General features: G+C 37.0%; 1 protein-coding gene across 8 annotated transcripts in view; it reads left to right on the top strand.

Annotated features, from left to right (window-relative positions):
- LOC127433612 (phosphatidylinositol 4-phosphate 5-kinase type-1 beta-like) overlaps window positions 1-16787 on the top strand; it is a 42163-nt gene that overhangs the window by 11550 nt on the left and 13826 nt on the right. For 2 of the 8 annotated variants that reach the window (XM_051685652.1, XM_051685653.1), the window contains exons 3-6: window positions 1843-1911; window positions 13940-14070; window positions 14224-14341; window positions 16370-16522. In XM_051685652.1, coding sequence (XP_051541612.1) covers window positions 1843-1911; window positions 13940-14070; window positions 14224-14341; window positions 16370-16522 — 471 coding nt within the window. Of the gene's footprint in view, window positions 1-1492; window positions 1742-1842; window positions 1912-2972; window positions 3041-5990; window positions 6028-13939; window positions 14071-14223; window positions 14342-16369; window positions 16523-16787 lie in introns of those variants that run through there. The other 6 variants (XM_051685647.1, XM_051685648.1, XM_051685654.1 and 3 more) reach the window with 6 other exon arrangements.

The raw sequence follows: 16787 nt of genomic DNA on the forward strand, positions 1-16787 counted from the left end.
ATGGATCGGACTTGTTGGTCCAGCACATCCCACAGATGACCAATCGGATTGAGATCCAGGGAATTTGGAAGCCAGGGCAACACCTTGAACTCTTCATCATGTTCTTCAAACCATTTCCAAACAATGTGTGCAGTGTGGTAGGGCGCATTATCCGGCTGAAAGAGGCCTTAGCCATCAGGGAATACCATTGTCATGAAGGGGTGTACCTGGTCTGCAACGATGTATAGGTAGGTGGCACGTGTCAAATTGACATCCACATGAATGGCCGGACCCAGGGTTTCCCAACAGAACATTGCCTAGAGCATCAAACTACCTCCACCGGTTTGTTGTCTTCCCATAGTGCATCCTGGTGCCATCACTTACTTAGGTAAACAGCGCACATGTACACGGCCGTCCACTTGATGTAAAAGAAAACGGGACTCATTGGAGCAGACAACCTTCTTCCACTGCTCCAAGGTGCCCATAGTAGGCGCTTTTGACAGTGTACAGGTACTACCAGCCCCATTCACAGCAGGGTGTGATACACTGTGCTTTGTGACACATTCCTCCCGTAATCATCATTAAAATTTTCTGTAATTTGTGCCACAGTAGACCTTCTGTCAATTCAGACCAGACGGGATAACCTTTGTTGCCCTTGCGCATCGATAAGCCTTGGGAGCCCAACACCCTGTCACCTGTTTGTGGTTTGTCCCTTCTCAGACCACTGTTGTTAGGTGCTCACCACTACTGACTGGGAGCACTCCACAAGCCTTGCTGTTTCAGAGATGCTCTGACCCAGTTGTCTGACCATAACAATTTGACCCTTGTCAAAGTCGCTCAGGTGTTTTACTCCTGCCCATTTCTCCTGCATTCAACACGTTGACTACAAGAACTGATTGTTCTTTTACCATCTAATCTACCAAGACCTTGACATGTGACCTTGTTAGGAGATGATCAATGTTATTTGCTTCACCTGTGAGTGGTCATAATGTTTTGGCTCATCATTGTAAATATATTTCAATTGAAAATGTTTATGATGATTTAAATAAAAAAAACATTGTATTACAGTAACTTATTTGACTCTTATACATAGTATATAAAATACATAAAAACACTGCATAACAGTAATGAAAATCTGATTAGTTCCATTATTGAGAATAAAAAAATAAATAAAAAAAACCCTAAAAAGTAAAACATCTGGGTGAATTAAGGTAGTTGCTTTTCCGGAAAAAATTGCTTGATTTTCATAAAAATGCAACATTGCCTTCTTTGTTGTTGTCCCTCTTTAAACATAGAGTTAATTTTCTTTTATATTATTATAAATTTTTTCACCCATATAAATGAACAAATAGTTTTTATCGGCCTTGACAGATGTGTTTAAGCAATTAAGCCATAGACAGTTTTGTCTGATTTAATGAAGAGGAAAAGCGGTACAAGTTTGAAAGGTTTTTCCTTTCTTTCTTTGTTACCAACTTCCTGTCAAAAAGCAGAACTTCAACTTCTCTAAATTCCCAGAGATGCTGCATCAAAGGTAAATACTGTATGTGTGTAAAAAAATCTTGTCAGATAGAAACATGACTTTTGAACATTTCTCATGAGCTGCATTAACAATTGCATCTCTTGCATCAGCAGTGTTGAACTTTACTCTGAACAGGAAGATCATACTTCCTCATTTCCTGTTTGATGCATAGTGTGCCCTTCAACAAATGAAGCCTCATGCCTTTAAATGCAATCGTATTTTAATAGTACTGCAAGTTTCAAGGTATTTTGGTCATTTTGTGGCTTAGAGAAAGTACTTTTAGATTGTTTATTATTCTAAATTTTGCACACTTTGCATATTTATTGCATGTTTACTTTAAATAGATGATTTCAACGTCAGATGAGACCGGAGATGGAAGACCTCAAAAGACTGCTAGCAAAGACCACAAAAAGGTGTGTGATTTGCAGTATACAATGATATTTTCATTTACCTGTAACTTTTAATTCATCACTTTACTACTGTGGATGAGTTTATGCATCCTGACCTGTGTTTAGTGCTTATTTATTGTGATGTTTTGTTTAGAATGGAGCAATTGCACTGCCCCAGTGCAAGTTTACAATTGTTTTATTGTCATGACTGTAAGTTTCACATAAGACCCAGTTAAACAACATTTTGTTCTACTGTGTAATTTATGGCAAATATAATTTAAAGGAGACCTATTATGCCCCTTTTTACAAGATGTAATATAAGTCTCCGGTGTCCCCAGAATGTGTCTGTGAAGTTTCAGCTCAAAATACCCCACGGATCATTTATTATACCATGTTGTAAATGCCTCTTTTTGGGTAGAATCAAAAACACGCTGTTTTCGTGTGTGTCTCTTTAAATGCAAATGAGTGATGTCACATTAGAGCGGATACGAAAACCAGTCATTTTGAGACACTGTTTTTGATTAATAGAAATATAAGAAAGAGGAGTGGGTGGACATTTAACATTGTAGGGTGGTTGTGTACACACACTGCCGACTCACATTTATGTTCAAACACCATGTAAAAGTGAATTTTGCATAATAGGTCCCCTTTAAGAGCAAAGCTTGTTGTAGTAGATGCTATTTGCACCCCTAATTAAATACTAACATACAGTATAGTTTTATATACAAAAGGCGCATTAGAACCCGGGTTTAATCATTTCCACAGTCACACCCCATGCCACTGCAGCGAACCTGGGGTGCAGTTTGTCTTTAATTATGTTTTTCCATCAGACTTTTGGAGTGCAAATAGCATAACATTGATGTTTATATTTTGAGTGGCCCGCTCAGCTCCATCCCTTTCTAGCTTAACCTATAGCGTGTGTTTGGGGCATGGCTACTTGTTCAGCCAGAGGAAAATGAACATCCATGGCAGATGTGTACAGAGGAAAATAAATGTGTCTTCGGCAAAATTCTAAGACTTTGTAAAAGACACAGAGACAGAGAACAGAGTAAAACCAGAGTGAACATTGCTGTTGCATTTACAAGGTGGAGGACTTTGAGGGAATTTTTGGGGTTTGATGGAACACAGAACTTGCCGGGTTGCTCCATGACAGGTAAGCTGCAATCATGGGATTGCCACACAAGTTAGCTCATTTCTCTCGAGTAGGGTTGCAAAATTCCGGGAATTTTCAAAGTTGGAAACTTTAAATGGGAATTAACGGGAATATATGGGAATTAACGGGAAGTTAGCCTATAACAGGGAACTTAAATGTAGCATAATCTTGGTTAAAACAACCAGATTTAATGCAAATTCAGAATTTCTACCCTGCGCATTCCTCAATCACATGCACACAGCACACTACTTACAGCAGGTACTTTGTACAGCAGGACTATTGAAGCCACACTACTGCATTTGACCCCAAGGACTACATCCAGTCAAGTAAATTTTGATGATATTACTAGGGTAAATATATTTGATCTATGGTATTAAAGTTTAAATACCAAATACTAAATCAAAATGTGTTTATACAGTAGCTAGCTAGCCAGTAAATCAGATATGCTAAATGTAAGCTAGCTAACACCATTTAATTGACAATTTAAGAGGCTAGCTATCATGGTACTAGCTAGCTCAACTGTGACGCTGTTTCTTCTGCCTTCTGCTAGCCAGTTTTCTGTTATCATACAAGAACGTAGGTTATAGTTTGATTTACCATGCTGATTGAGGAGTGTTCATCTATTCATCTAGCCTATTTCTATTCATTTGTCCAGCATCAATTATAAAATATTTTTACCATTCCAGAATATTCCAATTGTTTAGCTAACTATTTATATATCTGTGCATGGCATTGCATTAGTGTTTTTTTGCAAGTTTTTTCGAATCTTATTCTGCAGAACAATGCCACGTGCACCATCTGATGTGTGGATACATTTCACCTCAGCCAATGTAGAAGGAAAGGCTGTGTACCTTTGCAAATACTGTGCAAAGACCTATGTTATGAATGCCACAAAGATGCAGCAGCATATAGCCAAGTGCCCAAAGTTTTTTTCCAATATTTCCAAAATTCCCCAGCTTAACTTCCCATGGAAAGTTTCTGGAAAGTTTCCCGAAATTTACCGGAAATTTTCCGCCCCTTTGCAACCCTACTCTCGAGCTCCAGATAAAGTCATAAGATACTCTGAATATGAATTGTTACGCTTACTAGTTACCAGAAGAACAGAGATTGCGAAAGGGCGTGATGAGTCTAAGAGTCTGAAAATATACTTTACTTTTGTAATTCCGTTTGGTGCCACTAGTAGCACAGAAATTACATACTTCACCTTTAAAAGGATAGGTCATCCAAAAATTTTAATTCAGTCATTGTTTACTCACCCCTGTATTGGTAAAACCCTATATGACTTTCTTTCTTTTTCCTAACACAAAGGGAGAAATTGTGAAAAAAAAAAAAAAATGTGTTTAGTGATATCATACAATGGCAATTTATGGTGACTACCTCTATAAGCTTCAAAAGAATGCAAAAGTATAATTCATAAGTCTAATAAGTTATTCCATGAGATTTATGATTGTTATGAAAGCATACTGTAAGGTTTGGTGAGAAGCAAACTGAAATATAATGTATTATTTTGTGAAACCAGTTGAGGTAGTTTACTGACCATTGATCTCCTGTGCGATGATAGGACACGAGTAACAGTTCACGCAGCCCCCTCGTGACATGGGGCGTTCAGCGAAAAGTCATTTTTTTTAATCTAAAAACAGGCCCGCCACAGAGATAGTGACAAAAGAACACAACAAAGCTGCACACAAAACAGAGAACAGAGCTTACTAAACATGTCTGAAGAGTTTGTGGTCAAGACTTGATGCATTTCTATGCCCCGCCTTATTTTTTTTAAACAGAGTACTCGGAAATCAAACAGAAACATAGAGTAGGCTACAGGCAGCCAAAGTCACACCGTGTCCTAACCTGAAGGCAAACAACACGCAATAAAAGGTATATTTTTTATGGTAATCAGATTTTTTGTCCTAACCAGCCGTGACGAGCGATGTTACATTCTATCGATCGCTTGTTTTCTATTTTCGACATTGCGCCGTCTGCCCCTTACACTGTAAACTGGCACGGTCCAAAAACTTTCTCATAACAGTATATTAAAGCCAGCATCTCATGAGCTGGTTAAAAACTACTTGATTTTGGCTGAGAATGTAACACCTACCAAATGTTTTTGCGGAGGTCTCACTCTCTTCTGGTCTGTCACAAATACTCACTGGTTCAGCATGGAGAAGAGGTGACAGACATTCCCACCTACTCCATCTTTCTCTTTGATTGAGTACACGTAAAAAAAAAAAATAAATAAGGCTGGGCATAGAATTGCATAAATTCTTCGACCACAAACTCTTCAGACATGTTTAGTAAGTTCTGTTCTCTGGTTTTTGTGCAGCTGTGTTGTATTCTGTTTTCACAATTGCTGTGGCGGACCTGTTTTTTGATAAACAAAACATGTTTTTGTTTGAACGGCCTGTCGCGAGGGGGCTTCATGACTTGTTGCTCTCGTGCCCTATCATGAACGCGCACAGGAGATCAATGGTCAGTCAACTGCCTCAACTGGTTTCACTAAATAATACATTATATTTCGGTTTGTTTCTCACCAAGCCTTATCGTATGCTTTCATAACAATCATGAATCAAAAATGACTGAATTTTCATTTTTGGGTGAACTACCCCTTTAAGTTAACAATGTATATTTTCAAATCTTCTTATTTTCACTATTGGTAGAGAAACATGTTTAATTCAATTTAAATGTATTTGTGTAGTGCTTTTCACAATATATATTGTTCCAAATGCAGCTTTACAAACATTATTGCTATTCAACCCCCTGTGAGCAAGCTAAAGGTTCTAAAAATAATATTTAAATATTTGAATACACAGAGGCTAGATTTTGGAACTCGGTTGATACTTTTAATCCCAAAATGGCCAAAATTAGTGAGCGTTGCCGATATATCGGTCTATGACTAGTTAGAAAGACATACAGTACTCATACTACACCAGAGGAACATTTTATTTCTATTTTATAGCTCAGAAGACTTAATGGAGTTCTCAGTTGCATTTCATGTAAGTATCAAACTTGTCTTCAATGTTTCTCCTAAAATTGCTTAGGAGAAACAAAAATGGATACCTACAGTATGAGACATTTGACAGACATTAAGAGTATAGAGCTATTCATTTAAAGACAGTAGTATAGCTTGAATTATTTGATGAATTTGATGACAAATTGGATCTTAATCACAGAATAAAGATATGAGAAACAGTAAGCAAGTGTCTCCATTTTATCTCATTGTTGTCTGAGATATGAAAGATATTTAATTTGTGTTTTTTTTTCTTCTTATGCTTCAGCCTGCCCTGTGGTTATATGATTTACCCTAACTGTTTCTAGGCCTTGGTCTGCTTATAGATTATTTCTGCTCAACATGTTTTTCTGAGGCACGATGTAGCGCTTGTGCCAGGGCTTCTTTTGAGATTAAGTAGGATTTTATTTCTGCATATTCTACTCTGTTTTGTCATTCTTATGGTCTGAAATGCTGTTTTGACACTGGTTGTTGCATAACGGGGACCACACTGTATGTGCCATGTGTACTGTAGACAGGAGGTCCATAACCATATTAGCCGATATTGTGGATGTTTGCCCACAGAAATTGTGTCATTTATGGAATAAAAAGAGCAGCAATAAAAGAGAGCAGGAATAATAGGACAACATTAATAAAAGAAAAAAGACAAACGTGTATTAAATTGTTCTTTTTTTATTATTATTGAACAGGGATTAAATTAAATATTTCACCCTATTCACTCTACTGGTATAAAGCCTTTTTGGGACCATAACATTAATTAAAATTCGTTTACAACAGTAGTTAACATAAACTGCAATGAACAATATTTTTACAGCAATTAATTTTGTTTCATGTTCCTTTCAACATATAGTAATACATTTTTAAAATCAAAAGTTGTATATGTTAATTAATGCACTATGAACTAACATGAACTAACAATGAACAATCATATTTTTATTAACTAATAATAGCTAGGATTTATAAATGCTTTAAAAATATATCATTCATTGTTAGTTCATGATACCTAATGCATTTATTAATGTTTAATGAATGGAACCTTATTATAAAGTGTTACTGTTTTTTTCATGACAGTTTAGCACATTTCTCCACAAATTCTCATTACCGTAATGCAAAATAATAAAAATTAATTCATTATTGTAATGTGGAAAAAAAATATAATCTCACTGCTGAAATGTGAAACAATAAAAAAAATTATTAAATAAAGTAATATTTATTAGGTTGTATTTGGCCCTACTCAAAAGAGCCCATCTCCAGTTCTCTAGGATATTCTGTTTCTAGATATTGCAAGAGTCCCTCCTTCAATGTTTGTCCATGGGATTTTTCCCAGTAAATCTGATTGCTTAGAAAAGTAATCACACACCTTTCCTCAACAAGCTGCATGATTTGATGTGCCATTCATATCCATAGCGCAACAGGTCCAAAGTTTAATACTTAGGTTTAGTGGTTCATTAAAATCCTTATTCCAAAGTACTGTATGAGTAATAGTAGTAGTCATGCTTGCCTAACCAACTGTCGGTTGGTTTACCACTGCTGCTAAGAGAACATATAAAAAAAAACATTTATCAGCTCACATTGTGACACTTTGCAGTTAAGTAAAGGCTTCTTGTAAATGTATGAGAAAGCTTTCAAACATTATTGTACACTGTTACTTCCCTGTCCTGTCAACTTCCTCCCATGCGTGTTTGTAGTACTGATAATATTGACCATTATCTCTGCACAATGGCAGATCCTCTTCCTTTACATGTCAGTATTTGAATGTTTCTTCAACCATAAGCCCAGCAGTTACATTGACATTTAGTCATTTAGCAGATGCTTTTATCCAAAGCGACTAACAAATGCCAGCCAACAAAGATTTACAGTACTCCAGTCTTGAAATGACCAGAGCTTGGACCAGGAGCTGTGCAGCATATTCAGACAGAAAAGGTCAAATTTTCCTGATGTTATAAAGCACAGATCTTATCACAAGACCGGGTGGTGGATGAGATGTTGGCGGTAGAATTAAACTGGTCATCTACCACCACTCCCAGGTTCCGAGCTGTTCTGGCTGGTGATAGTGTAGTTGAACCAAGATGAATAGTGAGGTTGTGGTCAACAGATAGATTGGCTAGGATAACGAGGAGTTATGTCTTGGTAAGGTTGAGCTGAAGGTGGCGTTCCTTCATCCAGGCCAAAATGTCCGAGAGGCAGGCAGAGATACGAGCTGAGACAGTAGAGTCATCAGGTTGGAACAACAGGTAGAGCTGTGTATCATTTGGATAGCAGTGGTAGGAAAACTCATGTGCCTCAGTGATCGGTCTGAGTGATGTTGTGTACATCGAGAAGAGGAGGGGTCCACTGATCCTTGAGGAACACCAGTGGCCAGCAGACTTAGCAGTTGATTTAAAATGAACTAATTTAAGCTATTTCTTTATTCGAAATCACAAACGTTCACAGTAAAACTCTGAAACATTTACCATGCTTTCATTATTTTTATTGTTACGGTTATATACAGTATAGCTGTAGGGCTTTACTGGTTGTTTAGATCAGTGTTACTGTCAGAAATAATTGATAATTATTTATTTAGTTATTAATTAATATTTAAATTAATTAATTGAATCTAACTCATTAAAACCTCATACGGGGCTCCAGTAAATGTAGTGCGCTACGTTTAGGAGTGGGTTTGGTTATTAGCAATAATTAATAATTATCAAAGATATTGATGAAATTGACATTGATGAAAATCAATGTTAGCTTTTTTTTAATCCTTTAAATCAACAATTATCAAAGATAATCACCAATCATTAACATCGATGAAACAATAATTACAATTAACACTAGCTTATTGATCATTCAAATTCAACAATCATCAAAGATAATTATCAGTTATCAAAAATCAATAGAATATTAATAAGGATTAACATTGACGGGGCACCACCCTGGAATCAGGGACTATAACCAGATAGTATAAACGTCTCAATATTAGATTGATTTCTTAGGAAAATCGACATCCGAAGAATATCGATTTTCGGAAAAAAATCAATGAATGAAGGCTTGAATCTGAGCACTTACATCCCGTCAGCATGACACAGGTGTATGCAAAACAAACCAAAACACTTCTCTTTGTAATATAACAAAGTTTATTTATGCAGTAATATCAATTAATAATTAATACAATGCAGTCAATAAACTTCCGACTTACAACTACAAACTAAACAGTGATATGATTAGATATGGAAATCAAAATAATCCTATAACACATAAGGTGTGTGTGTGAGAGTGTGTGTGTGTGTGTGTGTGTGTGTGTGTGTGTGTGTGTGTGTGTGTGTGTGTGTGTAAGGAGGGATGCACACAAAATGGCGGACGTGACTCTCGTGGAGAGTATGTCACGCGAGACTTCCGGTCAGGGAATATGGCCGAGAATGTGGGCGGAGAGAAACCAGACAATGGTAGCTTAGGGACAAAGCTGAGCTTTATCACGAAGCTATCTACTAGCCAAAAATGTGTGCCAGAATGTTTGTGAGGGGTCGCGTGTGTGTGTGGTTAATACGAGAGAGAGAGAGAGAGAATTAAGTGACGGCCCCAAAGCCAATTTCGCGTTGTTAGCTGTTAGTTTATCACTCAGAGACGCAGTGGACGGCTCGTAAACCGTCCCGCGGTCTTTGATTCTTTAATGGATAAACTCAGTTTGCCGGTCTCACCCGCGATGGTGGAAATGAACAACAGCCCAATGTGGTTGGACTACAATACAGCAAATCAAATTTGTGATAATACCCTGAGTATTAATAATGAGCGGACATGGCGGTCCGTAAACTGTACAAGCAATAACCTTGATACACAAGAATAACACACTATAATATTCTATCTCTGCCCAGACGTAAACCTCTTACTTGAATCGCATGAGGATGCAGAATGTGTGTTTATCCATCCTTTAACTCCGACTCGGTTCCTCGAGGCTTGGGTGATGACGGGAGGCTGTTTCCTCGCTCTGTTGGCGGGCGGTACGGCTGCTGATTCTCGGCGGGCTGGCGGAGAAATCAGCGACGTTGACTTGATTAAAGAGGGAAGAGAAATCTTTTCTCTTTACTTCTGCAGGCAAACGGATGAAGATGCGGATTGCTCGGCGGTCTCCTTCGGATCCGAGTGTTTGGTGGAACACAGAGTAATCTCAACTTGTCCAGCGAGATGGAGATTGTATGGCCACAGTTTCAAGTTGGACGTTACTTCCTTGTGCCACGAGGCTACACCTGAGAGCAGCGATGAGCTGCGTCTACACACGGCAAGCAAAGTTGCTGGAAGCAAATCCCGGAAGCATTTCAGAGGTATTTCTTCTCCTGATGACGTCATGGTTGAGGTGCGTTCTGTCGTGTGCCTCATCCAATGGGAGTTGAGAGTTCGATCCTTTAGTGAGCAAGGCTTCATGGGATTTGTAGTCTGTTTTGGACTCCCTTTGTTTGATTTTGGTGCGGTTTTTATCAGTAAGATTTATGACTTGATATGTGGGGGCCTGAGTTAGGTTTTACGACTGTGTTAGGCCTGCCTTTGTCTTCTATCTGAATACATGAGGCCCAACATAGCCTAGATATAAACCATTTTACCCATTGAAAGTCCCAGACTCAGACCTTCAATCTTATACTATAAATATCCATTTAAAAAAAAACTATGATGATCAAAACAAACAAACAATTTAAATATTTTGTGTGTGGAAAAGTAGAAAAGTCCTGCCCACTGTCATATAGCTTGCAATTTTTTTATTTATTTTTTTGTCCGACACACCTTCCTGTGACCACCAAGGTGTGTGAAAGGTACTTATTTGTTTGTTGACAATATTTTTTGTGTGAAAATGATTTACATAGTAGTTAATTAGTTAAAGAATTTATTGTCATTGTACTGCTGTGCAAAACAACAAAATTTTGTTGGTATCCCACGTTCTCAAACATTTACATAAGAAAACAGCATCAACAATAAATATAAAAATGCAAACAGAATAATATAGATTAAAAGTAAAAAACTATTTAAAATGTGTAGTGCAATTACAAATGTAATTTATAAATGGAGACCAGTCAGGAAGTGTTCAAAAGTTGTACGGCTCTTGTAAAAAAACTATTTTTCAGTCTTGTGGTACGAGAGTAGATTGTCCTGTATCTCCTACCCGAAGGGAGAAGATCAAAGAGGTAGTGTGCAGGGTGAGTGGGATCCCTAATAATTTTGGAGGTTCTGCTCCGACATCTGGACAAATAAACGTCTTCAACTGATGGTAACTGTGTGCCGATGATATTTTGTGCCATTTACACAACAAACAATTTTACTCCTTCAGTGTACTTTTGAAAAATCTTGATAAAGAAAATTCTTCCAATTATGCAAAAAGTGTGGAAATATGTTCATTTAGGATATATAAAATGCTAGCTATTAAATTAGCCTTAGCAAGACAGATGATCTGCCATTTTATTCCAAAAATGTTAAAAAAATTTAATTTCATTTCCATCACATCATTTCCAGAATTCACCATAATACTGAATTTGAGATGTGGTGGAAATGTTCATGATATTGGGTGTAAAAATAGTGAATCCACACAGCCAAAAGTGCCCATAGTTGAAGAAACCAGACTGATCTCACAGGGTGTTTCAGTCAGCTCCCTAGTTCAGTGGTCAGGGCACGGATCAGGGAGTCAGTCATTTTAAGGGCTGTCTCAATCGCAAAATCATTTCAGTGCACTGAAACGTTCACTCCCTAAAAAATCCCACAATGCACCATAAAAACCAGGGAGCATCGTTGCTCACTACCCTGATAGCACACGTACATCTCCCAGACATCTATTAGACGTATTGTATCTGTTTCCTCTCATATGTCTATTAGACACTGAGCAGATGACTTTGAAGATGTTTGAAGATGTTTAGCAGATTGTGATGCTTTCCAAATCAAAAGATCTAAAACAGACATCTCAGGAATGAATGTTTGCTATCTGGGTATGTTCCCTTAACAGAAATGTCATCATGCCTTCTGAAGTCTCTCAAGTCATTAGAATATATTTACATTTATGCATTTGGCAGATGCTTTTATCCAAAGTGACTTACAGTGCCCTTATTACACGGACAACCCCCCTGGAGCAACCTGGAGTTAAGTGCCTTGCTCAAGGACCCAACGGTGGTGGCTGTGGGGATCAAACCAACAACCTTCTGCTTACCAGTTCAGTGCTTTAGTCCACTACGCCACCACCACTCCACTATAGGAGAGTAGGAGCACAAGTGTAAATATATGATGTCAAAGCCTTGTTTTCTCTTTAAAAGTGATGTCGTTTGTAATGGCTTTCATCCATAATGGCCATGAAAGGGAAACAATCTTTTAAATATTAGAGTTTTTAAAAGTAGGTTTAAAATACACTCCTTTATATTTTTATTTCTTTATTTAATTTCATTTATCTTTCATAATAACACTGTACATTTGAATATCTCCAAGAAAGTGAATGATAGTATCATTTATACAGCAATGGTGCTGATTAATAACAGCTGTGCTTGAGTGTGCGAGCTCGTTATCGTGTTGCAGGTAAAGTGTCCCAGTGTTCGGTGGATGAACACCCTTGTCACGACATAGGGAGCTAGGGAGCTGATTGAGACACACCCACAGTGAATTCGGAAACAGTAGGTTGACTTCTTGAGCTGAACTCAAAATTTTTAACACTGCCCCGAGTGGCCATAATGGGAAGTGTTTTTGAACTAGTCGTTGTTAGCTGTAAATGATGTAATACAGCGAAGAGGAATGCATATTTTTTTATCAAATCTACCCCCAAGCACAAACCCCAACCCTAAATATACTTGTCAGTGGAGAAAAAAATATAATCTTAGAGGAATAAAATGCAACTTCAGAATTGTGCTCATCACTGATTATGCAAACATGACTGCTTCCTGGTTTCAACGCAGGATAAGAACATGGGTCTCCCACACTGTTGACCCAGTGCTCTTCCAGTCACGCCAGAGGAGAGATACATACACTGTAAAAAACATTTGTGTGAGTAAATTCCTGGCTACTAGTTGCATGACTTTCACGGTAGATTTTACAGTAGTATTTCTACAATTTATTACAATTAAAAGACAACTGTATACTTTGGCTTCACAGTGAACATGACCAATGTAGCAGTGCTGTGTTGTAGAATCACAATGATCATCTGTATTGTTTTTATCTACAGTGTTTGTTCATTGCCACCATCGTTGAGTTTTGTATGCTGAGTGTTGATATCTTGCATGCCTGACTGACAGCTCATGATAAAAAATTCATGAGTTATAAAACCACCATATTGTAGCCTAGCTTTGCAAACATCCTTTCCTCATTGTTCATTTAAAACAATATTATTTCTTTACATTCAAATGCATCATATGGTGTAGTTTATACATCATGTTCCGACATAAAGTTAGCCACTAAATTGGCTAAGTTTCTCCATACATCACAGAACATTAAATTGTGTTCTTAAACACTAACTAGAAGAAATTTAAATAGAAATAAATAAGATAAGGTCCCATCCAAAGGGAATACTAACCACCAGAATGCTGACTTTAAGCGAAATACAATTTTCCCATAATGCAGTGCGATATTCTAATTTCTTTTTTCACAGCAATTTGTTGTGTTGCGACAGAAAATGACCTGGCCTGAATTGATTTTACAGTAAAATACAGAAAACAGTATTTTATTGTAAGAAATTACCGTAAAATCTAAAATCCTGGCAATTTTTTTCAGTGTATACTTGAGCCGATGCAGAAATGTCTGGTGGGAGATGCCGCTTGTCAGTAACTTGGGGGCCGATGTCAGGGTGTACTGGTACATTCAGAAGCAACATGCTGATGTTGGAACAAACACCCATTCATCTGTTTTCTCTGGCCGTGATCTGAGGCCTCTTCTTTATCAGTTTTATTTGTGTTTTTGTCTGTTAGCCCACAGCAGAAGCCTTGAGAGGAGCCATCCAGCTCGGCATTGGCTACACTGTTGGCAATATGACCTCCAAACCAGACAGAGATGTTCTCATGCAAGACTTCTACGTTGTTGAGAGTGTCTTTCTCCCCAGGTATTTATAGTCCATGTACTGTGTTTTGTTTTGGCACACTTGACAGATGTCTTATTTAAATGTATGGTAATGTACGGTTGCTCATTCAAACATTGTGATGCAATCACTTACTTACATAACACGTTTTGAATATTTGTGTCTTCTGTCTTTCAGTGAAGGCAGTAATCTGACTCCAGCTCACCACTACCCTGACTTTCGGTTTAAAACGTACGCCCCTCTGGCCTTCCGTTACTTTAGAGAGCTCTTTGGGATTAAACCAGATGACTACCTGGTAAGACCGGGATATATTTTGAAATGAAACATAAGACTTAATAATGCAATCATGTCGGATGGCCAAATTATTTACTGTCAAGAATCTGGAAATGCTAGATAGTAAGCAATAAGCAGGCCATTTTTTAGGCCATTTGTGCCAGGAAAAAAATAAATAAATAAAAAGCATGTTTTAATTTCATTAGAAATATTCATATTAGTGGTCAACAAATATGGGTTTATAATTCTGATTCTTAAACTATTAGTCCCAATCCTAAATATGCAACTGCAACATCTTAAAGGACCTCATAACAGTTATTTATAGGGCTGTCAATCGCTAACAAAAATTGTATGGAATTAATTACATGATGTGCCGATTAATTAATCGAATTAATCGCAATTAATAGCAAACGAATATTTACTGAGAAAGGCCCCAAATAAAGGTCATTTAAAATAATTAAAGTAATTATAGATATAATGTATAGGCCTAATAAATGTAATAATTCAGATAATTCAAATACATTACATTATATTGCATCATAAAGCATTTAGACAATACAAAAATTGGCTTATTGGCATACTACCCTATGCTCTGTTTTGAATTGTTGGTCTACTCATGCATCAGATGGATGCTTTTGGAGAGTCTCACTTTAGTTGTGTTGTGTCTCACTAGTTTTCAGCGCCTCTAGTCATAAGCGCTGTGTCTTTAGTAAGCTGTGCCAAGTTAAACATAGTTTGAAACTTTGAGATATCTCTTTGAAACTCATACTTTGAAACTAATCTCGAGATCCCTGCATTCTGTTGTGCTCAGTCCAACTGTCATTGAGCACAAGGTAGGAATATTAATTATTACAGAATTTACTTATAGGTCGGGGGCATGATTAATTGTGATTTTAGCACATTATTTTCATATAATTAATCACACTAAATTAATGTGTTAAATCGACAGACCTAACCATTACTTACCCAAAAACACTACATTATTTAAACCTCTCATTATTTTAACCTCCTGAGATCCGAGTGTGACTGAAAAAAAATAGTAATCATTTTTTAGAGCAAATAGTACATACAGTATGTGGACAGCAGGACTAAGTTGTGAAATTTTAAATAAAGAAAGTCAGATTTTTTAAAATCAGATTGTTTATTGTTTCCAGGAGTGCTGGTTATTCATGTTTTTGAGACATTACAGACATTACATCAGAAATTAGCATAATTATTTCTGATTCAAAGTAATGTCCAGCGTCATCCAATCACTGCTATCCATGTTAAAATAAAATGAAACATTATAATATCTGAATCTATGTACTGATTATCATTGTTCCATGTCTGCCAAACATGTTGAGTGATCCAAACATCATCTGCAGCCTGAAACTGAACTTTTGGTCAGACTATAGGAGTGAATGGACTTAGCTGCATAGAAAGCTAAAGGATGCCCCCTTGCTCCCTATATAGTGAATGACTGAACCTCCAGTGTGCTGTCTGTCTGCACTGGTCTTAAAACATTTTCATCCTAACTCCTTATATAGCCTCTTAAAGCAACATTTATCAGCTTTTGGATGAACCCATTGATTCACAATTTGAAATTGCACAGTAAATATTGGAATGCATTTACTAATGTTAAAGATTAGAACCGATTGTACACTGATAACAAAATAAAATATGACAAAATTGATATTAAAATTAAGAAAAATTATCCAAAGATGTGTTAATGTTGAAAGTTTTTCAAAATATAAGTTTTTTCAACTTTTGAGGGAATAATGTCCCAAAATCCACATATGTGGACATCATGTTTATATGTTTTGGCCTTGCACACTAAACAGAGTCAAATCAAGTTTATTAAATAATGTGAATAAGTTCAGTATCCTGTCCGAAGCAAGTAAAATCAAACCAATGATCTTGTGTTAATAGTGCCATGCTAGTCTGAGCTACAAAAACTGCCAGTAAGTTATTGGAACACAAATGGCACTGTTAACTTAGAATGACCTTAGATTATGTGGTTGTGTCGCATATTGTGTTGAATCTTTGTTAATAATGTTTTTTGTATCTCCAGTACTCAATTTGTAAGGAACCTCTGATTGAGCTGTCAAACCCTGGAGCGAGTAGTTCATGGTTTTATTTAACTAGTGATGATGAGTTCATCATAAAGACTGTGCAGAACAAAGAAGCTGAATTTCTACAGAAATTACTGCCAGGTTACTACATGGTAAGGCACAATCCACAGTATCACATAAAGAATATGTACAGAATATGTAGTATATATACTGTGTGTATGTACAGTATACAGTATTATGTTGAGTCTTTCATTTGGGACCGGCTCCATCATTTCGATTTTTTTGCAAATAAAAACTGCAAACCAGTGCAGAGATTTCTGGTGCCTCAAATGTTGGAGCAGTTACCTTACTGGCAACCAGTGTTGCAGCACATTTACAGCAGATATACACTAAATTTACAATAAACACTGTGTACAT

This window comes from Myxocyprinus asiaticus, chromosome 43, assembly GCF_019703515.2.
Source record: "Myxocyprinus asiaticus isolate MX2 ecotype Aquarium Trade chromosome 43, UBuf_Myxa_2, whole genome shotgun sequence".
NCBI lineage: Eukaryota > Metazoa > Chordata > Actinopteri > Cypriniformes > Catostomidae > Myxocyprinus > Myxocyprinus asiaticus.